Source organism: Psilocybe cubensis, chromosome 4 (genome assembly GCF_017499595.1).
Source record: "Psilocybe cubensis strain MGC-MH-2018 chromosome 4, whole genome shotgun sequence".
Classification (NCBI taxonomy): domain Eukaryota; kingdom Fungi; phylum Basidiomycota; class Agaricomycetes; order Agaricales; family Agrocybaceae; genus Psilocybe; species Psilocybe cubensis.
In genome coordinates, this window is record NC_063002.1 from 3429262 (window position 1) to 3454907 (window position 25646).

The 25646-nt window shown below is 49.1% G+C and overlaps 9 protein-coding genes across 9 annotated transcripts; 5 read left to right on the forward strand and 4 right to left on the reverse strand.

The window, feature by feature from the left end:
• Window positions 1-48: 48 nt before the first annotated feature.
• On the forward strand, window positions 49-2664 carry JR316_0005300 (Cytosolic endo-beta-N-acetylglucosaminidase 1; the record flags this gene model as incomplete). Its single annotated transcript, XM_047891060.1, has 7 exons — window positions 49-219; window positions 268-285; window positions 345-418; window positions 470-553; window positions 607-900; window positions 950-1055; window positions 1108-2664. The coding sequence occupies 7 exons, from the start codon at window positions 49-51 to the stop codon at window positions 2662-2664; spliced, it is 2304 nt and encodes a 767-aa protein (XP_047750821.1).
• A 104-nt stretch (window positions 2665-2768) lies between these two features.
• Window positions 2769-5351, reverse strand: JR316_0005301 (putative serine carboxypeptidase; the record flags this gene model as incomplete). Its single annotated transcript, XM_047891061.1, has 15 exons — window positions 2769-2819; window positions 2877-2898; window positions 2955-3092; window positions 3153-3173; window positions 3242-3472; window positions 3544-3786; window positions 3843-3924; window positions 3991-4062; window positions 4120-4141; window positions 4203-4304; window positions 4376-4504; window positions 4613-4667; window positions 4775-4833; window positions 4971-5074; window positions 5147-5351. The coding sequence occupies 15 exons, from the start codon at window positions 5349-5351 to the stop codon at window positions 2769-2771; spliced, it is 1536 nt and encodes a 511-aa protein (XP_047750822.1).
• A 1357-nt stretch (window positions 5352-6708) lies between these two features.
• JR316_0005302 (uncharacterized protein) lies at window positions 6709-7568 on the reverse strand (the record flags this gene model as incomplete). Its single annotated transcript, XM_047891062.1, has 2 exons — window positions 6709-7326; window positions 7416-7568. 2 exons carry the CDS (start codon window positions 7566-7568, stop codon window positions 6709-6711), a joined length of 771 nt encoding a protein of 256 aa, XP_047750823.1.
• Window positions 7569-9014: 1446 nt separating this feature from the next.
• JR316_0005303 (uncharacterized protein) lies at window positions 9015-9476 on the forward strand (the record flags this gene model as incomplete). Its single annotated transcript, XM_047891063.1, has 2 exons — window positions 9015-9119; window positions 9183-9476. 2 exons carry the CDS (start codon window positions 9015-9017, stop codon window positions 9474-9476), a joined length of 399 nt encoding a protein of 132 aa, XP_047750824.1.
• A 986-nt stretch (window positions 9477-10462) lies between these two features.
• Window positions 10463-11720, reverse strand: JR316_0005304 (putative pyridoxal 5'-phosphate synthase subunit PDX2; the record flags this gene model as incomplete). Its single annotated transcript, XM_047891064.1, has 5 exons — window positions 10463-10882; window positions 11027-11110; window positions 11182-11381; window positions 11469-11600; window positions 11654-11720. 5 exons carry the CDS (start codon window positions 11718-11720, stop codon window positions 10463-10465), a joined length of 903 nt encoding a protein of 300 aa, XP_047750825.1.
• Window positions 11721-12222: 502 nt separating this feature from the next.
• On the forward strand, window positions 12223-12828 carry JR316_0005305 (uncharacterized protein; the record flags this gene model as incomplete). Its single annotated transcript, XM_047891065.1, has 2 exons — window positions 12223-12253; window positions 12359-12828. 2 exons carry the CDS (start codon window positions 12223-12225, stop codon window positions 12826-12828), a joined length of 501 nt encoding a protein of 166 aa, XP_047750826.1.
• A 1130-nt stretch (window positions 12829-13958) lies between these two features.
• Window positions 13959-15390, forward strand: JR316_0005306 (putative RNA-binding protein; the record flags this gene model as incomplete). Its single annotated transcript, XM_047891066.1, has 4 exons — window positions 13959-13995; window positions 14106-14266; window positions 14341-14592; window positions 14680-15390. The coding sequence occupies 4 exons, from the start codon at window positions 13959-13961 to the stop codon at window positions 15388-15390; spliced, it is 1161 nt and encodes a 386-aa protein (XP_047750827.1).
• A 1415-nt stretch (window positions 15391-16805) lies between these two features.
• On the forward strand, window positions 16806-18705 carry JR316_0005307 (uncharacterized protein; the record flags this gene model as incomplete). The annotated part of the gene is made up of 3 exons (XM_047891067.1): window positions 16806-17208; window positions 17350-18303; window positions 18614-18705. The coding sequence occupies 3 exons, from the start codon at window positions 16806-16808 to the stop codon at window positions 18703-18705; spliced, it is 1449 nt and encodes a 482-aa protein (XP_047750828.1).
• Window positions 18706-19696: 991 nt separating this feature from the next.
• On the reverse strand, window positions 19697-23994 carry JR316_0005308 (uncharacterized protein; the record flags this gene model as incomplete). The annotated part of the gene is made up of 7 exons (XM_047891068.1): window positions 19697-20872; window positions 20923-21049; window positions 21101-21220; window positions 21290-22184; window positions 22237-22371; window positions 22483-23282; window positions 23339-23994. The coding sequence occupies 7 exons, from the start codon at window positions 23992-23994 to the stop codon at window positions 19697-19699; spliced, it is 3909 nt and encodes a 1302-aa protein (XP_047750829.1).
• Window positions 23995-25646: the final 1652 nt, after the last annotated feature.

Sequence of the window (25646 nt, forward strand, 5' to 3'; positions counted from 1 at the left end):
CCAGATCTAAGTTCTATACCCCCTTTATCTTGCTTTCAGTATTGAACAATGCCAATTACTGGAAAAACGATACCCCATTCGCGCCAACCTTTGTATTTCAAGTCACTAAAGGAGCTCGACAACTGGTCAGCGGGTGGTGCATCTAATCGTTATGATGGAATTGTAAAGTACCAATCACGACGGCCGGGTGTCGAATCCCTAAACAGAGGGAAACTTTTGGTACAATAGCATCGTCATGCATTCTGTGGGATCTAATTTATTTTCAAGGTTTGCCATGATTACAAGGTGATCCCTGAACGATCCAAAGATCAGGAATCTCAGTGATGAACCCTCTGTTCTATTAGGGTGGCTACACTGAGAGCCCTTTTGCGCGATCTTACACCTTTAACTTTTGGCCTACTTGCGATACGTTTATTTAGTAAGTGCTAATACTCCAAGTTGATATTGATTTTGGTCTGACATATTACAGCTTTTCACATCATCGGGTGACGATTCCACCCCCTGGATGGATATCCGCAGCGCACAGGCAAGGCGTCAAGATGTTAGGAACATTGTCTGTCCTATTTCTCTCCAATTTAAGTGGCATCACTCTGAAACCCGATCTAGGATATTTGAGGGAGGCGGAGAAGAAGACTGCCTTCGATTGCTGGTCGGTAAAATGCCAACTTCGAAGACAGGACAGGTTGGGCAGTCAGCGACCTGCTTGACTTTGCCTTTATCACCACATTATGCCAGAGTTTTAGCCGATCTGGCACGAGAACGTGGATTTGATGGATATCTTCTCAATTTCGAGTGCCCATTAGCTGGTGGCGTTGAACAAACTCGTGCTTTGGCGGCTTGGATTACATTGTTGCATTCAGAGATTCTCGAGAAAGTTGGTCCTCATGGTGAAACTCTTTGGTGTGTATCCGTGCTTTGTTGACACGATCATACCTGAATATGTTTGTAGGTACGACAGCGTGGTCATCAATGGCAGACTTGCATGGCAAGACCGCTTGAATAGCTACAATCTTCCGTTTTTCCTGTCATCGAGTGGATTTTTCTCCAACTACACAGTGAGTCGAATACACAGTAACGGGTCAAAGATTGTTCAAATGAGACGTGTAGTGGCGACCAAATTATCCCGCACTTACAGCGCAATATTTCCTCAGCTTGGACCCGGCACTCGTCGGAAACACCGCAGAATCATACTCTCACCGCACATCAAAAACTGTACGAGACATATATATCGGAGTTGATGTATGGGGTCGTGGTCAACATGGAGGTGGTGGTTTAGGATGCTACAAAGCGATCAGCCACATATCACCGGAAACCCTCGGGCTGAGCGTCGCTCTGTTCGGACAAGCTTGGACATGGGAGAGCGAACAAGATAAGCCTGGATGGACCTGGGACAGCTGGTGGGAGTACGAGAGTAAACTATGGGTTGGACCAGTTGATGGGCGCGTTGAAGTTCCGGAAGCGCCACGCAGACAAGGCGAACCGGACTGCTTGCACGGCCCGTTCGTGCCTCTCTCATCTTTTTTCCAGCAACTCCCGCCGCCTGATCCTTCCCAAATACGCTTCCACACCACATTCTGTCCCGGGACTGGCCTCGCATGGTTTGTCGACGGCAAAAATGTGTACACCAGCCCCGGTGGCTGGACGGACGTCGACAAGCAAACAAGCGTTGGTGATATGCTTTGGCCGCGCCCGAAACTCTTCTGGGAAGACGAGAGAGAAGATGTTATACCGAATGTACTTTCGGCCTTTTGCATGGACGACGCGTGGAACGGGGGTAACTCGATCAGAATCAAGATCTTTGCTCCCGGTTCGAATGATGAACTTGCAGCATATAGACCACTGTGGCTTCCTATTCAATCTCTCAGCATAGCACCGAGGAAACCTTACAAGGCAAGCTTGATCTACAAGGTTGACGACGACCCGGCGTCAGGATTGGAGATCGAATTTGCTTTGGCGGTTAGAACGCTGTCAGGCTCTACGGATGATTTTGTTTGCAACATTGTTTCGGCAACGACGGAGGAGCTTTCGGAAGGTTGGAACAAGTTGTCGATTGAATTCAATACTTCGACAAGTGATGAGGTGTCTTCGCCTCCGTCTCATGTCGTCATTGGCCTTGTAGTTGCAATGCTTACAGAGGAGCCATCAGAACCCGTAAAATTATCGATCCTCCTTGGTCAACTCAACGCCTCGCCTAGCCTTCCACAATCTTATTCAGAAGAAGACCCTGTTATACTCTGGGCGGACTTTACACCGACCCCTTCAACATCTGAAGATGTTACCCCGGCGAGATTCTCTGGTACTTTGACTTGGGAGGTAGCAGCGTGCTTCCCACCTCTGACGTCACTGAACATCACCACACCGGAAGACCCGATATCAGCATGGAACACGCAGCCCACCATCAACTGGTTCCCTTCTTATATATACTTCAACATATACGCACTGCCCTTCACGGACCAGTGGAACGTTGGCCCAGTCGAGCAGGCCGTGTGGATTGGAACGTCCGGCTGGGATGGCCAGAAGAACGGCTTCGACGTGCTCCCAGAAAACTTGCCTATGAGCGTTCCTGCGGACAATATCAAAATTCGTTTCTTTGTCCAGGGCGTGAACGACCGCGGGGAGGTTCTCAAGTGGGGAAAATGCGCATTTATTGACGTGTCTGCGTAATTCTGATGCGCTACCAGGGCGTCAGAACCACGTTGGGATGGTTTTGGATATTGTACATGATAATACAGATTGCTACATGATGTGATGGATCGTGTTTGTCATCTTCAAGGCGTGTCTCTGAAACCCATGAGGTACTGCATGATTTGGAAGGCAGCCTGCGAAGAAGGACAAAGGTTAGATAATTTCGTCGAAAATGGGGCGATGATGCTTACTTTAGGCGAATATTGCGGCACCCTGAGATGTTCGTCAGCTCGATATGGGTCAATTTGGCTGTGGAAAAGACGACTTACATGTGTCCGCTGAGGTCGACCTCGAAATAGGTCAATCCACGTTCGGTGTGGGTGTTACCAAGCGCGCCGACGCCGTCGACGATGAAGCTGTCGTTAGCGATGGGAGTCTGGAAACCTTGCAGTCCATTCCATGTCATACTGAACATTAACACCTTCATGAGCATCCGTCATTTTCAACCGACATTCAGATGGACGTACTTTTGGAGAACAATTCTCGTTCTAGGAAAATTATATTTTAGAAGTGTCAGTAAACCGCGATAGACGAGTGGTTGTAGAGGCAGACGCACCCTTCGGCGATGAGAATGAAATCAGCGAGGCCGTGCACGATGACGGTCCGCTTGCTCTTCTCGATGACGTTAGGTAGGACGGTGAACGCCGGCGGGAGACTGCCATCGCCCTTGGGGAACACGTCGATGTCAGAGCACTCTTTCCAGTCGACGTCCAGCGGGGCGTGGATAGCTTTCTTCACGTCTGTTCTGTTGAAGTAAAGCGGTGTCTGTTCTTGCTCGAATGAACCTCTGGTATATGCAAAAACTCGCATTCAGCGTCCTTGGTTTCTAGGGTATGAGAATGATGAATGTTGACTCACGGGAACCCGAGGACGTCCCACAGGATGGGGAAGGTATCGAAGATGCGGTAGATGTTGAACGCGGGGTTGACAACGAGCGCAGCCTCGAAAATTGTGTCCCACACATCACATGCTCGCGAAGTGCGCGTTGAACCGTTCGGGAGCGGGAGCAGACCTTTTGGCGGATATGTCACGAACTTCTCCATGTAGCCTGTGTAGTTGCACTTGTCGTTTATCTGGTCGAGCTCGGCCATGAAAGATTGGCTAAAAAAAGATGATCATCAGCATGCCTTTTGTAGTGTATGAACTAAAGCACGTACTTGAATGAGAAGACGTTTTCGTATTTCTTGACAAAGTTGACTGCTGGGATTTGCTCTTGCACAATGTCGAAGGAAAGCGAAGCTGTGGAGAATGTTGCCGTTAGGCTGACAAAAAAATGACATAAAAAGGCACTAGACAATAACTCACGATCCGAAATCCATATTCCTTGCAAGTTAAGGTCAAGCATTGTTGGGTTCTCATAAATGAAGTTTGCGATATCTATAGCGAAGGTTTAGTCAAAGTTACTACCACAAAGTGAGAGCAGAATAAACTGACATGGAACATAAGTTCCTGCATACTTTACGAGGAATAAAAATCAGAACAAGTTGACGCATGAGTCCACGATGAAAGGGACTTACACTCTCGCCAGTCAGGTATAAATTCTTCCCCTTCATCTCCGGGAAAACGAGCAAAAACTGTTGCATAAATCCGACAAGCTGGGATGCAACATCATCTTCATTCTAAAAATAGACCAATCGCTCATTAGAAGAACTAAATCCAACTGATAAGATAACCACAACACAAGCCATACCCTAGCGTCCGGTTTTCCCTGGGAGAACCCCGTGCCGACAGGCTGCTCCACCCACAGCACACTGGAGAGGTTCGTCCAACTGAATTGGTTCTGGATCGGTTTGGCTGTCCCCGTGCTCCAAGAGAAAGGCTATTTAAGAAAAACCCAAGAAAGAAAAAAAAGGTACGCTCCAAAGTCAGCCGCCGAGCTCAGGTTTATGACGTGTCTATCAGATATCTGGATTAAAACTATACGCACCCCATTTTCTTGTAGCAAACCCTCCATCGACGAGCATCCAGGTCCTCCATTAGTCCTGTTTATAGATGGAAGATGAAAAAAACACAACTCAATTAGCAACACGCGCACTTTATCCCCGCTAGAGCGCTTGCAAGGTTTTTTTTAAAAAAAGGGTCTTCTTACCAGAATATCAGGTCGTCGGGGGAACCTTGCGGGCCGGGGGGGAAGAACCAGAAAAAGAGCTGGTGACACGACGGGCGCGTCAGACCGGGTTCGTGTCAGGAACGATGATAGCAATGAATGAATGAATGAATGGGTGGGTAGAGGGAAAAGGGGGGTTGGATATGGGTGGTAATCGGGGAGCAGCAGCCTCACGTACCTGTCTGGTCTCAGACTTGTTTCCACTGATGGGCAGCAGGCCGGCGTAGCTGGGGCCCACGTCAAAGTCGACCTCAGGTATAGTCGAGCCGTTGACGAAGAATTCTATCGAGATCAAGAGAGGAGGTGTGGTTAGCCAGCGAGGAGGAATGTGATGGTTTTTGGATTATACGCAACTGAAGGCGGCAGGGTTGGAGAAGGTGATGTTTTGGACTGCCTGGCGGCGCGCGGGAGCGGGCGCCTGGAACCGCTTGGCCGCTTCGAGCTGGCGCGCGTGGATGTCCTTCCGTCGCATCTGCCGACCCTGCACTTGCACCACGGGCAGAGAGACGAGCGCCGCGCATGCTGCTAGCGCTGCCACCACCTTGCTGAACGTCAACATCGTGTACAGAGGTGCCAGCGAAATTGAAAAATTACAGGGAAAGAGACCCTGTGTGTTCTGGATTTCTCCGACGTGGGGGAGTAATACTTATACTTATACTTATACTTATATTGATATCAGATTTGAAAAGAAGGAGAAACAAAAAAGGTTTCGTCATGCGACGCGGGTGATCCATAATCATGATCATGATCACATCTTCCAAAGAACAGCCCCTTCGATTTTTTCTCGTGTACACCTCTCCTGCTATTTCGCCACGCCATCGCCATGAATTTTGGGAACGGTTTGACGCCACATGGGTATACTGCAGATAAGCGGTGCCGTGGCTATTTATAGCAGCACAATGACTCCCGCAAAGCGAGCTCGAGTAGCATATTCGGGTGCCGCAGTGGTGAAAAAGGACAGTTATCAGTAAGAAGATTATAGAGCGTTAGATAACATGGGTATAAATGCTAATAAATAGGACAGTAAGTGCATCTGCAACGCTGACATTTCGTTACGACTTACACGCGGATATGGGAGTGCCTGCGTGGCAGGTGTCCTGTGCGGAGAACCTTCTATCTCCAGATGTGCATGCGAGAGAGGGTCGTGATTCGCGACGGCGTCAGCGGCTCCGGTGAGCACCGTAGGGTAGGATTAATCTACATAGTAGCGTTCCACCCAAATATAAGTTCACTCCCTGTTGAAGTTGGACGTCCGCTTGGATAGTGATGCAATAACGAACCCAGCGCGCCTCAGCGTCTGGCTCGCATTCATTTCCGATGATTTCCGATGCTACCATCCTCTCACACTTCGCCCCACTGTATGCTCCTCACCGCGTAGTTTGGGAGTGGGGACATACATGATGATCATCCACTTTGCATCCACCGAACGATGCGTATGTGTTGCCTCGCGGCGACGAAGATTGGACTCATCCTTCAACGCCGAATTTACTGCAAAACCCGATCTGATAGTCGCAAACGTTGTATAGAGCGTCCCAGCATGAGATAGGATCAGTCGTAGTCCGTGATGTAGTAAATGAAGGTCCCATTCCGAGGCGGCGAGGCACCCACCAGCGGACACAATAGCTCTATGGATTATGTAATGTATGTACATCTATAACGTGAGATTTCCCACGGGGTACACATCCTCACTTTGACACTGACAGGACTCGGATCTCTTTCGTAGCTGAGTCTTATTTTACTTGATTTTGGTCATAGTGAACTAGTATAACATCACTGTAGGGAGTAGTCACATACCAGGAAGAAAGCACAATTTTCCGCATATACGGTATTCCCAAATCGCATTGGAACTAGCTTTTCACGTCTCTGCCAATTTAATTTTCGACTTCCGAGTCGTCGTACTTACTTGGACACTAATATTAATAAATCCCAGGGATAAACCGACAAGGCACTCTCTCCGCCCAAACCTCCCACTCCTTCCCGAACTTCTCGTGCAACAATTTATCCTCCACCCGCGCTCTTCCAGGCAACGCAACCGCATTCCATACAGTCGGCACCCAACACGCCGCCAGCGCGATCCACGCCAACAGCGCCGCGGCGGCGGCTGTACCAGTCCCGCTACCATCTCCGCTCACACGCTCAAAATCAAACGCATAGGCAAACGGCCATGCACCCGGACCAGACCAACAAAGCGCGCCCGCACCCATAACCACAACCGCCGTCGTATACGCCGGATGCCTGACAACCGCATACGGCCCGCGCGTGATGAGCTTATGGTCCCGGCGCACCGCGAGCTCAAAGGTGAACATCGCGCCCATGGTGGTGAAGCACCGTTTACGGAGGTGTGCGCCTGTCATTGCTATTGTCCAGAATGCGAGGAAGGAGGGGGTGAGGTATATGTGCGAGGAGGCGGTGTGTGGGTTTGTTAGTGGTTCTGGGACTTGGAGGTGGTTTGAACGCTGAGGCTGAGGACTGATGGAGGATAAGTCGGAAAGGACGATTATGATTTCTATTAACGCCGGCAGGACGAGCGACGCCTTCAAATAAAGATATCAAAAAAAATGTCAATGGATAATGTTTTTTTGTTAGATTTTATCATGATCACTGTAACAGGCGCACTGCTCACCCTAGCTAATGCAGCTCTTAAATTCACTTCTTTAAGACTATAATCCAATTCCACTCGAAGCTCTGCAGGGCGGGGCGGTGGGTTCGGCGGAGTAGCGGACGTATACGCCGCCCAAGCCAACGAAAGTGTAAAAGGCAGACGGGCAAGTGCCATAGCTGAACCTAGTTGAAGCCTTAGACTTCAAGTTTATGCCAACCCCAATTGATTTGGACCTTATTATACGATGGATTTCGGCACGTATTTGGTAGGCTGGGCGGATGTAGGGTCTCATAGTTATATTTTTGGTCGACGCGGTGGGATGGTATAATGTACATAGAAGGGAGTTGTGTACACATATGGTCCAGTGTTACTGTAGGATTCATTATCGAGTTGATAAATATCCAGGAACACTGTAACGGGTGGACTCTTATCCTAGTAGTGACAGCACTAATGCATAATGCATAATGCATAAAGTTTGACAAAACAGACCAGCACAGGAACCCAAGCCACCCCAACTAAACAATCTTTCTGGGGATGTAGATGTAGATGTGGATGTTCCAGACATCCGAGTGATACCGATGTAAATTTAACATGGGTAAATGATATTGATATTGATAACTTGAAATGATCCAAAATCCACGGAAAGAGATTAAAAATGTAATGATATTTAGTAGCCGAGATTTGATTCGTCGAAAAGACTCGGATACGTCAGGTAGTGTAAGTATAAGTATGAGTATAAGTGGGTGGAGACAGTGGTACAACTTGAATGTCAGCCCATTATGAGTTCTAGTATTCGCAGACTCGGAGCATCATGGTCCCTTCGGACTCGTTGCAAGCCTTTGCAATGGGTAAATGCAATCCGAGCAGTCCTAATAACTCACGATTTATCAAGCCATAGACAAAAAAACCTACCTAGATACCCAGTATCCAACAACCCAGAAGCGGTATGGCATGACATAGCATGTGAGTCGGACTAGGGCGCCAACTTGAAATACACCACTCTATCCCTGGACCGGAAGACGGACCGCAAAAGTAACTTGTCCTCAAAATTCAATAACGTCTCTTTCGGAGACCTAGTTCAAAAGAGAATATCTCTCCCATGCCAGGAGCCCCATTGCATCAGCGCTCGCGACTGTGATTTTAATAGCTGGCTGGTTGATGATGATAACACATGTACAACCAAGGATATATCAATTAAAACTATCTCCAGGAAACCCGAATGTAAAAAAAGTCGTAAAGTAAAGTTGTATAAAGAAAGTAGGCTAGATTGGTATAGTTATATAAAGATAAAGGATATCGATTAGCTCGAGTTAAAGTTCAGAGGGGCCGCCGGGAGTTCACGCCTGTTCACGTTCACGCGCATGTTGGATCAAACCCGAACGTGAACAGTTACAGTGACCAGTCACCTGAACGTGAACGTGAACTTGAACGTGAATGTTGAACGTTGAACGTTGAACGTAACAGCCAACTGGTACCCAAACAGACCCAAAACCCATACCCAAACCCATACCCAAACTTCTCTCTCTTCTCCATCCTCTCTTCCTCCATCCTCTCCCTGTTCCAAGTTCAATTCCCAATTTGTCTTAGGTCGGAAAGAGAGGCTTGCAAAGCTCACTCGTCATGCAGTCTTTTGCCTTTCATTTCAAAAAGACACTACATTTTCTCCGAGTTGATGGTGTTGAATATGGAGATCAGTGTGGAGGACTGGCTCTTTCTGTTGCTGCGGTGCGTCTCAGTACTCAAACTGCGATATTTAAGTGCTTACAAATGAATTCTCAACACATCTAGCTCGAGCGAGGCCTTGATCTGATCATATCCAATGATGTGTCTCCGACTGGAATGAAGGCAGTGACAAACACCGATAGCAAGAAAAAACGAAGCCTTGCTTTTGCCGAAGCAAACTGGGGTAAGAAAGTAAGGAAGTGGGTTGAGACGGCTTTACTTCTCAAACCGGAACATTGGAGCAGAATCCAAAATGGAGCTGTAGATATATTAGCAGCGTCAATGGGGGAGCTGGGTAGTAGCGAAGCTGAGGAGGATATTGCTACTGATCCTCGCTTGATGATTGGATTAGATGATTAGACGTAAATATTCTTGTTGAATCCTATTACCGGTCTATAACAATCTATCAATTATATTCTATTTATTTCTATCCCGTTCTATCACTTTCCGGTCAGCCTCAAATAGATTTATTGGAAAACAATAGTTCTATGCATAGTACATAGTACACATAGACATCGCTAATTCCAACCTGTAATCTAGAATCGGACATATGGCGCTTACTCTAGTTATGGTCGTAGATCACTAGAATACGTAGTCAGTAGTGGTACTATCCTTCCTATTGACATGTTACTTTCCTGATGCGACTCCCGTTCTTATTATCCACTCACATCCCCATCTCCATCCCCATCCCCGTCTCCATCTCCATCCCCAACCCCAACCCTGGCATATCCACATCCAACCCCACATCCAACCCCATTTCCAACACGCAAAACACATAAAAGCTCCGACTCCGATTCATTAGACGCCCATGGCCAAGCACCCACTACCAAGCGCCCAAGCGCCCACACCCACCAAAACTGAATTCCAACTCGTTGAGGGCAGTATAATAACAATGATAATATATCCGCGCGGTGTACGTACGTAGGTGTACATGCTATGACTATGAGTATGTATGACTAGGACTATGACTATGATACCATACTACTATCTACCATGACATCATGAAACGACGCCAGCATCCTACGCCCATTAGATGCGCATGGGATATGGGTATGTGGAATGATATCCAGCTTTTTACGCTCCTCCTCTCTTCCCCCCTCCCCAGCCCTCCTCCCCATTGACAGGCCATCATCCCCTCCTCCCTCTTCCCCCCTCCCCTACTCAGCCCCTCCCCTGTCCTCATCCCCTGTCCTCATCCCCCCAGCTCCATCCCGCCGCCGCCGCCGATGCAGATGCAGCTATACCACTCATCGCGCATCGCGCATCGCACATCGTGCGGTGCTTTCATCTCGGAGTGGTCCCACTGCCGCCACCAGCACCAGCACCAGGTACTACCGCCTCTGCTGCTAAGTAGCAGTAGCAGTACTAGTAGAAGTAGAAGTACTAGTAGCAGTAGTAGAAGAAGCAGAAGCAGAAGCAGAAGCAGAAGCAGAAGCAGAAGCAGAAGCAGAAGCACCAGCACCACCCAACACACACTCTCTAACAAAATACTCATGGAACCGATTATCGCTCGTGAGCTCGGGGTGGAAGGTCGTGAGGAAGTGGAGGCCTTGGCGGAGCGCGACGTAGGTTTTTGGGTCGTCTTTGGTTGTGTCTGGGCTGGGGTTTGGGTTTGGGTTTGGGTTGTGGTTTGGGTTTGTGTCTGCGTCTGCGTTTAAGTTTGCGTTTGCGTTTGATGATAGCGAGGAGGGGAGGAGGTGCGGGGAGAGTTTGGCGATTACTTCGATGGGCGGGTCGGATGGGCCTGGTGTTAATTTTAGGACAACCTGTGTGCGTTTACATTAGGATGTTTATTTTTAGATAGATGAGATGAGATGTAAGCGAGCGGACCGAGAGGGTGGGTGGAAGAGAGAGTGAGGGAGAAAGAGAGGGAGAGGGAGAGGGAGAGAGAGAGGGAGAGGGAAGCTTACGGGAGCGCGAATGAATACACCTGTGAATGGATCTTCGGGGTTGCGCAGGCCAGGGACGTCAAGCGCCGCTTCAAACGACTCGACCTGCGAAATTCAAAGTCAATTAAACAAAATTAAACAATGAAGTATCCTGTTAAAAGAAGGGATAAACGGACCTGTGAACCCCACCCGTTGCGTGCGATGGTGATGGAGATCCCACCGAGCAGGTCTTGGCCGCCCTTTTTTGCGTTCTCGACGGAGTGGGAGAGGAGGATTGCGCCGGCGCAGGTGCCCCAGACGGGTTTGTGCTTGATGAAGGCGCGGAGGGGGTCGAGGACGCCGGATATGCGCGCGAGGAGCGCGATGGTTGTGCTTTCTGTGGGTTGGGTTGTGTGTTAGTGTGGGTTTATGTGTTAGTGTGAGTTGATGGGAGGGAGGGTGGATGGATGGGGAAGGAGCGTACCTCCGCCAGGGATAATCAGCGCATCGCATCTAGCGAGCTCGTCGGGAGTTTTGACGAAGATGACTTCGAGCTTGCGTGAGCCGGGGAGTTTCTCCAGTGCGGTTTTGTGCTCGACAAATGCGCCTTGTAGAGCTGCGATATCGATTAATTAATATCAGACGCGGGAAGGGAGAGGGAGAGCGTACCGAGGATACCGACGACCACACGGCGCTCGCTGTCTCCGGGAGATATCGATGCTGCGGGTGCAGGCATAAATCGCGTAGCTTAGCGTTGTTGGTCAAGGTGGAGGTGGAAAGGAGGGTAATGGAGATTATCATATATCATGATTCATACGCGGAATCTTTTTTTTGCTGAAATTGAGATTGAGAGTGAGAAAACATGATGCGATAAGAGCGATTTAAATAATTGGATGGATGCATGGTGATATGGGTCGCGAATGACAGTATCATTGTCATCGTCTTGACATTATCAGCGTGAGTCTAAGCACAGAGCTCACCCATATCGGTATACACAATCACATCCACGCACGGACAGCCGCAGCCGCCACCGCGGCCTCAGTGGAAAGAAAAAAAAAATTGATCTGGTCCGAGCGCATGCGTGACCGTGTGACCATTCGTCGCTTTTGTGTGGGTGCCAAAGCGAAACGCCCCCCCCAGTGCAAAAGCCCTGTACATCCCTCTCTCCTCAACCACCATCACACACGACTAACTCTCTCTTCTTCTTTGTCAACTTTACCTTTTGTTAGGCGACTACGATGTCGGATCTCGATGCTGACCTCTACGGCGGTGCGTTTGTGGATGTGGATGTGGATGTATGCGGTCTTTGGATGTATGCTAATTCTAATCCTCTTCCCTCCCCCCCCTCTCTCCCTCGATTTTCGTAATATGCAGATTTGTACGGAAACGACGACGGCGACAACGAGCAGCCGCTAGAAGAGCACGACACAGGCGCGGACCTGTCAGCGGACACACCCGCCGTGAAAACGGAGGCGCACGATACAGGCCTCGGGCACGGTGTCTCCTCAAAACCCGCTTCCTCAAGCGCGGAAAAGCCGCATGCGAACGGCACCCAACAACAGCAACATCAAGCCTCCACAACATCAACGACAAATTCGTCTGCTACATCCACAGCGACTAATGGCTCCGCACAGCAGCAACAGCAGCAGCAGCAGCAGCAATACGCACAACAAGCGCCGCAGCAGATCCCGACGTACGAGCAGCCCCTGCAGAACGACTACCGCGACTCGTCGGCGCCGCGCGGAGACGGCGGTCTCGGCGGCGCAGGGGGTGGTGGGTACCAGAATATGTCGGCTGGAGGCGAAAGGTCTGTGAGGCCGTCTGAGATGAAAGATGAAGGGTAAGAGTGTGTTTCCCTGGTTTTTTTCGTTTTTTTTGTGGGATGAGCTGAATTGGGGGGTGTGGTGTACGGAGTCGGTGTTTTTTGTGTTTTATATTCCCCTTGCTCGTCTTAATTTCTGCTATCTTGTTCACTTTTTTATTATTCCTTGCTCTCCTGCTCTGACGGAGACGGGAGGATATACTTTGGGCCCATTGTGGTGCAAAACCGCCCGCCTAACAGTGGTAGTCCCATGAGACTTTCTCGCGTAGTCAGTCGCGTCGTCGTCGTCTAAAGCTAGCTCTAGCATAGCCGTATCTGCAGCACGTTGCTAGGACTAGGACTAGGACTAGGGTACTCCCTACCCACACACACACAGCTACGTATATGTCTGTCGTCTCGTCTCGTCGCTACTCGTTCGTTTTTTCTCTGTCTGCTTTTGTTATCTCTCTCTCTCTCTCTCTCTCTCTCTCTCTCTCTCTCTTTTATCTGTTTAGGATACGTGATACTAATAGCACATTTTGCATTTTTTTTTTCTATATATGTCCTCACACATTCGTGCCCGTGCCCGTGCCCGTGCTCGTGCTCTACCATCAAATCAAATCACACTATCAAATCACTATCATCAATCATGTATCAAATATCAAAATATCTCAAACACTGCAATTCTGCACTGGGATTTATACCTACGCTACGCTTTGGTGTACTCTACGCTGCCTTACACTGCATTGCCGTACACTACGCTGCCGTACACTATGCTTCAATACACTACGCTACCCTACACTTCAATACTCTACCCTACGATACGCTGCATATGCTACGCTACCCTACGATACGCTACACTTCAATATGCTACCCTACGCTACCTACACTTCAATATGCTTCAATACGCTACGCTACACTATCCTACCCCTACACTGCCGTACACTACACTACGACTCGGTACAATACACAATACGCTTCGGTACACTACACTACCCTACCCTACGCTTCAATACACTGCGCTTCAATGTGCTTCAATACGCCTATGCTTCAATGCGACGCTTCAATACACTGCACTTCAACACACTGCTCATGACCTATGCCATATAACGTATAACGTATAATTTATGAACGTATGGTATGAACGCGTATACTGTACGCGTATATAGCAAAATGTTCATTGGAGGGTTGAATTGGGATACTACGGATGGTATATACGTTTTTTTTTTATTGTTTATATACGTGTTGCTTACTACTCTTCTTCCTCCTCCACCACCACCCTTTCCCCACCCCCACCCGCCCACCCGCCCACCCACCCAGAATCCCTGCGCGACTACTTTACGCAATTCGGCAAAGTGGACGCATGCACGATTATGCGGGATGCAGCGGGACGATCTAGATGTTTTGCGTTTTTGACGTTTGAGGATCCTGCGAGTGTGAATGCTGTTATGGTTCGAGAGCATGTGCTTGATGGGAAAATCGTAAGTTCCAAGTCCCCCCCCCAAAAAAAAAAAATTTACATACGCTGGTCAAACTAAACGCGTCTAATAAATAGATCGACCCTAAACGCGCGATCCCGCGCCAAGAACACCAACGAGCAACGAAACTATTCATCGGAGGTCTCGCGGGCAGTGTGACATCCGAATCGATGCGCGAGTTTTTCAGTCAGTTTGGGAAAGTGATTGATTCTACTGTTATGCTTGATCGTGAGACGGGACGGAGTAAGGGGTTTGGGTTTGTGAGTTTTGAAGATACGAATGTGCAGCCTTTTTTGGGGTTTGGGAATTTGGAGATTGATGGGAAGTTGGTGGGTTGTTTTTTTTTTTTTGCTTTTTTTTTTTTGGTGACTTGGGTTTGGTTGGGTGTGCTGATGTGTGTTTTTTTGGGGGGATAGATTGATGTGAAGCTTGCGCAGCCGAGGTATCAGCGCGATAATTTCCCGCATGAAGATGCAGCTGTAGCCGGCGGCGACTTTTCGAGCGGAGGCGGGGGCGGTATGGGTGGTGGCATGGGCGGTGGCGGCGCGCCGCGGTTCAATCAACAAGGAGGAGGAGGAGGAGGTGCAGGTGGATTTGGAGGTGCAGGTGCAGCTGGTGGGGGTGCAGCAGCTCCCGCGGGGGGAGCGGGGAATACGCCGTTTGATCCGCAGGCGCTTGCGGCGCTTTATACGCGCATGTTCCAGATGTCGGGTGCGGGTGCTATGAATCCTGCTATGATGGCTGGTGGGATGGCAGGGGGGATGGGGGGTGCGATGGGTGCGGGTATGGGGGGTGCGATGGGGGGAGGGATGAATCCGATGATGGCTGCTGCTATGGGCGGTGCGGGTGGGTTTGCGGGGGGGATGAGGCCGGGGATGGGGATGGGGATGGGGATGGGCGCGGGTATGGGGGGTGGGCAGGGGATGGTTGGGATGGGAAGGGGCGGTGCGGGGATGATGGGTGTGGGAGGGGGAGGTGCGGGTGGAGGAGGGGGGGGGATGAATCAGAATATTCCGAGGGGCCCGAGAGGGGGTCCTGGGGGCCCGCCGGGGGCGATGGGTGCGGCGGGTGTTGGGCCGCAGAGGAGTCAGAGGGGGCATAATAATTTCCATCCGTATGCCCGGTGAGGAGTTGAAGGGGTTTTGGACTTGCTAGATTGTGATGCTTTGCCGGTCTTTTGAAAAGAAAAATTATATACGTTTTTTTTAGTATTAGTATTAGTAGTACTACTTGCCACTTGGTACCTACATTGTTTCTCGAGTGTGTGTGTGTTGTTTTACATTACTTATTCGGTTTTTTTGCGTTTTTTTTATATACTTTGTATCAACAACATTAACACTTGCCTTTCGGTTCGTATTCGTATTCGTATGTTTTCGGGTTGTACGGTCGGTTGTATGGTACTTTTATTATCAATTAAAGGTTGTGTGTATGTACAGTTGACTTTTTCATAATGCATACCGGTTGTAACGGCCAAAAGCTATGCATTATGACAAGTATGCAATACGAAGATAGTCACGCATTGTGACTGAGGTGTGACCCCAGCCAAATGCGTGACATGAATGGTGATCCACGACTCTCATTCGCTTTGTAGACAATGTATTGGGATGGAAAATTGCTTGTCTGTTGTGGCTCTTTGCTAGCTTTCTTGAAAGTGTAGATTGATTAAAAGTAGTGGATCCTCTTTCCTATTTTTAAAATGAGCAACTATCTTACCTTGGGATAGTAATGGGTGCTTTTTGACAAAATCAAAGACAAGCAGCCAGTCAGCAACTGTCAAATTTAACCGTGATTTTGCTGCAGCTAAGCTGGATGAAGTTTTTGGTACATCTTTGGTACAATTTTTGTTTTGCATTTGCCGGTTATATGGAGCTGGCTTCTCACGTGACTTAAGTATTTTTCCGTATTTTTTTGCATTGGGAAGAAATAGTGAACCGTAATGTGGGAAAACAGGTGAAATTGTTCTCTGAAGGGCTCAAAATTGTGTAGATAGTGCGTTAATGCACCCAATAAATTTTATGATGAGCCTGATGTCGGCCTTTACTACCAAAATGTACAGAAAATCTCTGTTTATACCCATTGTCATAATGCATATTTGCATCTCAAGCCCATGCATTATGCAATATGCAATATGGGTGCCAATTCCCTGCTTCCCTACGTGATGCAAGCCCAAAAGTCATGCATTATGAGAAATATGCATTATAACGTTATGCATTATGAAAAAGTCAACTGTATTGAAGTAAACGCGACGCGTCTGAGAGTGAGTGTGACAGTGAGTCGTGACCAAAGCCACGTGGATGAGTTACTGGCACTTGTTCGCGTGTGTGTGACCACGACGACGCTTTCCTGCTTTGAACCATAAACGACGATTTTTTTTTTCATTTTTTGACGACGCGAGAGGCGGAACGATACGCCTCGATTATTTCTAGGTGGACAGGCGTATCTACGAATTTCTAGCTTTTCTCCAAAATCGACCTTGGGCTTGGGTCTAGCTTAACCAACAAAAAGGAGACCCAAAAAAGAACCAAAAATCCAATCCAATCCAATGTCCCCCTCGCTCTCCCTATCCACCCTCACCCTCCTCCCCCTCCGCCTCCCATTCCGCCGCCCACATAAAGCAGAAGCGATACACCGCATAAGGCTGAATGCGCTCGCGCTGCTGACGCTGTGTGTGCTGGCGTGGTTGTTGCCGGTGCCGAGTGTGCCTGTTGCGATTGGGGTGGTGGGGAGGGAGTTTTTGTTTGCGCGGGGGGGTGGTGGGGTTGGAGGTGGTGGTGGTGGTGCGCGTGGTAGTGGTGCGCGTGGAGGTGGGTATGTGGGTGCGGGTGCGGGGCATGCGATGCGCAGGGGGTATGGGTATGGACAGGGACAGGGATATGCGCAGAGGATGGTGGATGTCGATGAGCCGCACGGCGCGTGGCGCGTGTGGATGTGGGTGTGTATAATCGGTACGTGCATCCTCTTTCTTTCTTTCTTCCTTTATTTCAATTATTTCCTTTTTCTTTTTAATATATCATCGTCATCATATTATCATATTATGCATATACTAACACTGCACCTCTCCTCCTCTCATCTACTCTCATAACCAGAATCAAGCATGGTAGCCATAATGACATACAACCTCATCGAAGCAGGCTACGCACTGCGGTACCCGCCTCCCCCGCTCCCTCCCTCCTCTTCCTCTTCCTCGGGGTCTCCTTTATCACCAAAGAGACTTCCTTCTTCCCCTTTCTCCGTGTCCCACTCCCCTTCTTCGCCGTCACCGTTCTCACTCTCCCAATCGCAAGGACAAGGACAAGGACAAGGACAGGGATCCCCGCTATCCAACTCGACAGGGAGAGCCCAGCGCCCATTCAAAGTCCTCTCGCCACTTAGCAGTCCACAAGCACAGCGCCCGTTTTCGTTCGGTGCCAGCATGGGTATGGGGAGGAGTATGGGTGGGCCTTTTACGGCGGCGTCGTCGTCATTTGCGCGGAGTACGGGGGGCAGTCCATTTTTGGGGGCTTCGTCTGTGGGTGGTGGTGCGGTGGATGGGAGTGGTGTAGGAGGGGGTGCAGGGGGAGGGGGAGGGGATTTGTCTGTTGCGAATTCAAACGTCAACGCCAATCCTAGCTCTACCAACTCCAACTCGAACAACAATCCTAATTCCATTAACAACACCAACACCAACGCGAACGCGAACGCGAACACAAATATAAATTCAAATGCCAACGTAAACGCGAACACGAACGCGAATATGAACACGAACACGAATCCGAATGCAAACACAAACACAAATTCAAATTCAAACACGAACACGAACACGAACAACAACGTGAACACAACGGCATACGCACAATCGCCCATCTCGACGCCCTCGCGCGTTATACACTACACTTCGCCTGGTATACCTCTTCCGCACCACGCCTCCTCCATGTCCGCATCCGCCTCGATGGGCGGGAGCTTGAATGGGAGCATAGGGATGGGGAGCGAATACGAGTATCTCTCCACGCCGAGCCCCGTGATTAGTGCGTATAGAGGGAAACATGTTGGGGATGTTGGACGTGAGTTGTTTCTTTTTTTCTTTCTTTTTTTTTCTTGGATTTTGGATTTGGATTTGGATTTTTTTTTTTTTGGTTTTATCCCTATCCGCATCCACATCCCTATCCCTATCCCTATCCGCATTCACATCCCTTTCCCTATCCACATCCACATCCACATCCACACACACACACGCGCGCGCGCGCGCTTACCACCAAAAATCAATATAAAAAATAAAAAAAATCAAAATTTCCTAATTTCTTAATTCCTAAATCAAAATTTCCTAATTCCTAACCTTTTGTTTCTTTTTTTTTTTTTTTTTTTCGCTTATAGGTGCACTGGACGGCTCGTATGTGTCGCTTATGATGCGCAGTCGGCGCGGGCGCGGGGGTGCGGGTGCGGATGAGGATGAGGATGAAGAGTAGGAGGAGCAAGGAGCAAGGAGGAGGAGCAAGGAGCAAGGAGGAGGAGCAAGGAGGAGGAGGTTTGATTGGGCGGTTTGATTGGGCGGTTGATTTGCTGCGCTGGGTTGGGTTGTTGCATTAGGCAGGATGGGGACTTGATTCTTATTTTACCAATTGAGCGTCAATCCTCGTGCTCATGGGTAAGGGTAAGGGCAAGGAGCAAAAAGACCAAGGACGAGGACGAGGACGAGGGGATGAGGGGACGAGGAACGAGGAATACAGGCCGAGAATGAAACTGAAAGACCAGAAACCAGAAACGAAAAACGAGGAATGAGGAATGGGGAATGAGGAATGAGGTAGCAGGGTGTCCCTAGGAGTATATATAGTGTACTACTTATATATTATATCTTGTACACAGTACACAGTACAGTTCCAAACAACGCAACGCCAACCAACGCAATGCACAATTCACAATTCACGTTTCACGATGGTCGCAATTCACGATTCACGATGGTCGCAATTCACGAATTCCCGACTCGCGAATTCCGACTTGCAAACCTAATTGTTTTTCTATTTCTATTCTTAACTAATTCATTTCAACTTGCAAGATTGGCGATTATTTTTTTCTTACATTCATGATTTCTGGATCTTTAATGATTGAGTGAGATTGTCAATATGACTCAATATCCAATATTTCAAATATTTCAATAATATTCAATGGCGAGGCTGACGACGGACGTCGGTCTGCCTGAGCGAGCGCCGAGCGATCCCAAGGTTCCTCACAAAAGAGATCCAAAAACAACTTGACAAGATCTAGAGTACACTCAAGCTGGAAAATAACAAAAAATGAAATGAAACGCCTCAACGAATTTTCGAAATAGTGACAAGAAGTGAAAACACTTCAATTCAGGCATATCGGTAACATACAAAGAAAAAAGCATACAGGATCAACATATGAAAAAGTAACAACACATAACATTTAGCGCTCATCACCACCGCTCACCACCACCGCTTAAAGCATATCAGGGCCCATAGTGATATGCTGGAACACCATACTCGTCTTCCTCTCCCTCCTCTCCTCCTCCACATCCACATCGCCCTCGCCCTCCAACTCGCCCACGGCACCATGCTTCGCAATGTGCCTGTGCGCCCTCAACAACCTGCGCGCCTCCCTCGACGATTCACGGTCGTAGTAATCCCCATCTCCATCCCCGTCTTCCTCATCCCCATTCGCGGTGTTTCCACCGCCACTGGCACTGGCAAGCGTCGAAGCCACCGAGCGCTGCACATCAAACAGATGCACAAGGTGCCTGCGCGGTGTCCGCTCCAAACCCTCTACCTGGAGCGCAGCGATAGCCGCGCGCACAACATCATACGTGCCCGTTAAATCCTGGCTCTCCGTGATCGGCGCCACCTCCAACGTATCCGTATAAAGCCTCCAACTCTCATTCTGCTTCTTCAGCTCCTCGAGCCTCGCAAGCGTCTCTTCCACATCTTTCATCTCCTCTTCTTCATACCTCCTCTCTCTCTCCTTGGATCTCTCCAGAAGCCTCTCCATACCTTTAACCCACTCTCTCAACACATCCATATCCAACGCGCCTCCAACTTTCTCACCATCACCAGCAGCAGCCTCCGCTTCCAAGCGCGCTACCACCCGCTTCACATCCTCAACCCCCTTCTCCGTCGCCGACTCCTGCAGATGATCATCCCGCGTACGAGAAACATACACCATCCCAAACACCTTCTTCCACCTACTCCCCTCCCTCTCATCCGCCAACTTCACCACCGCCCTCTTCACATCCGTCCGGCGCGGCTCCACCTCCACCTGCCCATACGACGCAATATGCTCCACCGCATACTGATGCACCGACTGGCCCCACGAAAACTGCTCCAGTCTATGCGTCAGCACCTGCACACTCGCGATCTCGAACGGCGTCAGCCCGACGCTGTCCTCGGTGTGCAGTAGGTCTCCTAGGAGCGAGGAGTGTTGTGCGGAGATGCTCGGTAGCGCGCGGCTGGTGTCGAGGATGTGTCGTGTGATCTGCACGAATTGGCGGCGCACGGAGCAGTGCAAGGGAGTTTGCCCGTCGACGTCGCGGATTTGGAGTAGAGCCGACGATGTGGGCGTGTACCCGAGAAGAATGCTGGCAATCTCAACGTGCCCGTTCTTAATGGCAACTTGTAATGGCTAATTCAAAGTTAATATAGCGACAATGCAAAAAAGTTAAGACAACGCACAGTGTTGAAGCGACGCTTGGATTGTTGTTTTAGCAAAGTTTCGTTGACGTCCTGGGGCAGCTTTTGAAGCAAATGTCCCAACAACTTCTTGTTGTTCTTTTGGCTCAGGTAATGATACATATTCCATCTAATCAACCAGGTCAACTAAAAAAAATAAAAGCCCAAAAAATAAGCATACCCTTTAATGGAATCTTTATCCGCAGCGGATATACTTTTCGCAAGCAAGTAATCAACAATTTTGATGTCACTACCCATCTGCACCGCAAAAAATAGCATATTCATTCCGACAAATTTGATCCTGCGCACACAAAAAATATCAGTCTACAAACACCAACCCAAAAAAAAAAACACAAAAAAAGACACTCACTTTGTCTTCAACGCCTGAGCCATCAGCTCCGGTTCCAACTTGTTCAGCAGCTCAATCATCTCCATCTTGTTCGAGATGATAGCAGCCGCCAGCGGCGATTCACCAAGAGCGTTGATCGTCCATCCGAGCCAGACCGCAAGCTGCTTCTTCGGACCACCTTTAGGCAACGATGCCACCTCTGCCCCACTCTCACCAAACAGATAGCGACGGAGCCAGCGCGCCTTCAACTCGCCATGAGCAGTCGTCGACGTCGCATAAGCTCTATACGCCTCAAATGGTTTTTCAGTCGTCAAGTATTCGATGATATTCTTCGCGCCGAGCTTAATAGCCCTCCAAAGGAGAGGAACCTTTCTCTTCTCCTCACCCGCATCGTGCGTCGCGTTGGGGTCATTCTTACGCGCCAAATCTATGCGCTTCTTCCCATGCACATCAAGACCGAGATACATCTTGTTCGCATCATTAGTGGCGATCGGCAGGTCCTCCTTCACATTTGCTTCCTTCTTGACCAGGGCAATGTCTAGCCCATCACCAGTCCTACGGAGATACTCGTCCAGAATATCAGCCTGATCCTCATCAAGAATACGGTCCATGATGTCCTCTCCAATCTGCAGAGGTTCCGCGAGAGACTGGTACAGGTCTGCGATATGTTTGAACGCATCGAGGTCGTGGTCTGCGACTGCCTTGGCGAGCGGCGCTGCTTGTGCCCTTGAGGGTTCAGTCGAATCTGCTGATAGCCTCAACCACCGGACATGGGCCTCCGTCAACATCGTCTTGGGATGGATAACGCTCTGAACCGCAGACGGTCGGGTCGCAATATCAATGAACTTGATTTCTTGTTGGTCAACCGTCATATCCGAATCGTCCGAAGCGCAACTTTCGTTGTCTGAATCATCGTCTACAAAGAAGAATCAGAGGTGCCTTTAACAGATGCAGGTCTGAAAACATACCCAAGTCGACATGTCGGTTGAATTTGATCTTATCTGTGTTGTCAGCAGGATGGTATTGAGCAGTTGCAATTGCGAGGACTAATTTTGCCGTGGCCCATTGACGTCCCGCGATAGCGGCCGAAAGAGGGGTGTCGCCTAAATGATATATCAGTAAGTGAGCATATTCGATTCTAAATCAAAACTTGCCTGTGCTATCATATGCGCCCATTGTGGAGTCGATCTGTCTGACAGATATGTTCAAAGGACTCGATCCATCTGTCTCTTGCCCTTCGATCGGTAGACAAAGACGTTGAACCCGGTCATTGTCCCCAGAGAAGCATGCCTCAAAGAGTTCTTCATAAGCGCTGTTAAGATGTTGAGCGACGGGGTTCCGATCGTAACTATTCTTTGGAGAGAGGTGAACATATGATATCTTCAAGGTGTCACTAGGCTTGACCGTGCGGTGAGAAACCAGGCTCCTGAAGTTTCGCCGATTGCGGGAAGATCCTCCTTCGATGGTTGCCTGACTTTCGACAGTGGGATAAAGTTCCGCCCAGGTTTTAGCGCCTTTAGCTGTGAGCAGTGACTGGATTTCAACAAGGAACTCCCTGATATCTTGCATATACTCTAGGTCCTGCTTTTCAATTCTCGCCTGCCTTCGCTTCGTAGCAGCTTCTTGTTCCTTCATATGGGGCCGAGGTGTTGCTTCTCTATTGTGGTGCTTCTTATAGTAGGCCATCCAACCCTTGTCATCTTCTTCATCAGGGGCCGCCATAGGACTATCCGCGACTTCCACATTCTCGACATTCTTGGATGCAATTTGGTTCTCGATGGATACAATGGCCATATCAATCCAGTCCTTGATTGTTCGCCTCTGCGCAACATCTGAATATCTGCCCAACGATTGCAAGGTGCCGAAATCAACTGTAACACCGAGGTTGATGAGGAGTTTTCCTAAATCATCATGGTTCTTTATCGCAACTTCCAAAGGCTGGTATGCAAGCTCCACATAATTGGTGATAGTATTGCTTCCGTAAGAAGTCAGATATCTGAGGGTATTCTGTGGGCTATGGATATCTACACAGTCAGTAACAGGTCGCAGCCGGCGTAACGTGGCACTTACGCAGCTTCAGTAGCTCGAGTGATGTCTTTCTCATCCAATTCTAGCTTTGCGCCATTAGCCAAAAGAAGTGCAACAATGCCATAATACTTCTTGTTGATGGCAGTGACGATGGGGAATACCACATGCTGGTTCTGAAGTACAGGGAAGTTGACCACCTTGGATGAATGGGGATCGCACCGCAACATTGTCTCGACGAGTTTGGATCGCCCAGAGTGCACGGCCGCGTGGAAAATGGTACGCATGAAATCATTGGCTGACGAACTGGTTGCGCCAGCTTTGAGCAAGCATTCTGCAACTTGGCATGCCTCCTCTTCGTCTTCTCGTAGAATGGTGAGAGTCAATGGATGCAATGGTGACTGGTTGGCAGGGGCTTTGGAGATCAGCTTGAGGTCTGCCCCAGCAGCGATGAGGGCTTCAATAGTTGGAACAGATGCGAATAAGATGGCAAAGCAGAGTGCAGAGAAACCGAAATCAAAATCGAACTCGTTGATACTAATGATGTCGGGCAGGTCGTCTGAATCTAGATCTTCTTGAACAGCTTCATCGGCCTCCTTCTCGCCTTTCGCTTTCTTCTTGTGCTTAGGACTATCATCATCATCATCGTCGTCGTTATATTCGTCTTCATCCTCATCTTCATCCTCATCGTCGGCCGACATCACGACATTGTAGGGATTTGGATACGCGTGCGCGCGACGCGACTCACAACAAACACGTCACATGACGCTTGCGGACACACTCACTTGGCATCGTCGACGCCATATGGCCACAGCATAGACGCGTAGTCAGTAGTTAGCACCTTACCGGAGACGTCGTTACACACCGAAGGACGTATCGAATCATATTTCCTATTTTTTTCCCATCTCTTTCCGTGCTAAACACATAAATATCTACAAAACTCTGTCCGTACTCAGGCTACTTTGTCCTCTCTCGAACTCGCCCCCTTCCCTACATCTGGAGCCCACCGCGAGGGGACAAAACCAGTAAAACCGGTTTTGCCCGCCCCCTTGTCCGTTAAACCCCGTGTCACTGAGGAACTGTCAATATTGCCTCAAACAGCGGAAGTTCGACATCCCAACCGGTTCGAGGCTCCTTTCTCAAGAAGGGCTCGGGAATTCGATCTTCTTCTGGGAAAGTGATACCCAAGTTAGCTCCAAGGAAAGGGAAGAAAAAGGACGACGAATCTGAGTACAAACCATCGTCGAAAGCCAGCAGTTCTAACTCGTTATTACCCACCTCGGAAGCACCTCGAAATCGCCGCAACATTGCACCTGTCAGTTATAGGGAGCGATCTGCGTCTGTTAGTCCACAGGACGCTAACGAGCTCACTGTCAACGCACCAAATACTGACCCTATCACACCTACGCCAACCCAATTTTCGTTTCGACACGCACCACCACCGTTATTCAATCGGTTCTCATTTCCACAAGGTACATTCCCAGGAGCGTGGTCTGTTGCAACACCACCAAGTGTACCACGACTAGCGTCGATTGAAGAGCCGGTTGACGAACCTCGTGAAGACGAATTTGATAGCGCCAAAGAGTGGCAAACATCGGACGGCGATTTCTTACCAGAACTCGATTTCAACGAGGAATCAGATCCACCACCAAGATCTATCAGATCTGAGTCGCCGGAGGCAAGGTCAGAATCAGGAGAAGAAGACAAAGAAGACGTTAACAAGGAACAGCAAGTAGGAGAAGAAACGAAGCAAGACGAAGAAGATCAGCAACAGCAAGACGAGTTCAAAGCAACCGACGTACCAGCTCCAGCTAAACAAGACAGCCAGACATCCAACAAAGAAGAACCAAAGTCGTTACAAGTCCCTATACCCGAATCCCAATCAGGAGAATTGAAGAAAGAAGAATCGAAAGAAGAGAAGGACGCACCAAAGACAAATAACAACATGGTTCAACCAGGAGGATCGACGACAACCTTTTTGAAGGAGATGCCAGCGCCGGGCTCGAGTAAAGCACCTAGCTGGTCAGGAGATGTAGATGAGCTGGAGGACTTTCTGGGGAAGTTCGAAAGGTTAGCAAAGACGGCGGGGTTAAATGACGAGATGATGGCAGAGGCAGTGGTGGACTATTTGAGGAAAGAGTCAGATGTGAAGTTCTGGAAAACTTTCAAGGGTTACCGATTGGACCGACCACGGAGCTTCAAGGCAATGAAGGAGAAGTTAAAGGAGGAATATCCGTGGATGACAAAGGGTGGGAGTTACACGGTGGACGACTTGACGAGAGTGATTGCCAAAGCGACAAAGGGCAGTGGCATCAGGACCAGTGTCGAGCTCACCGAGTACAATAAAAACTTT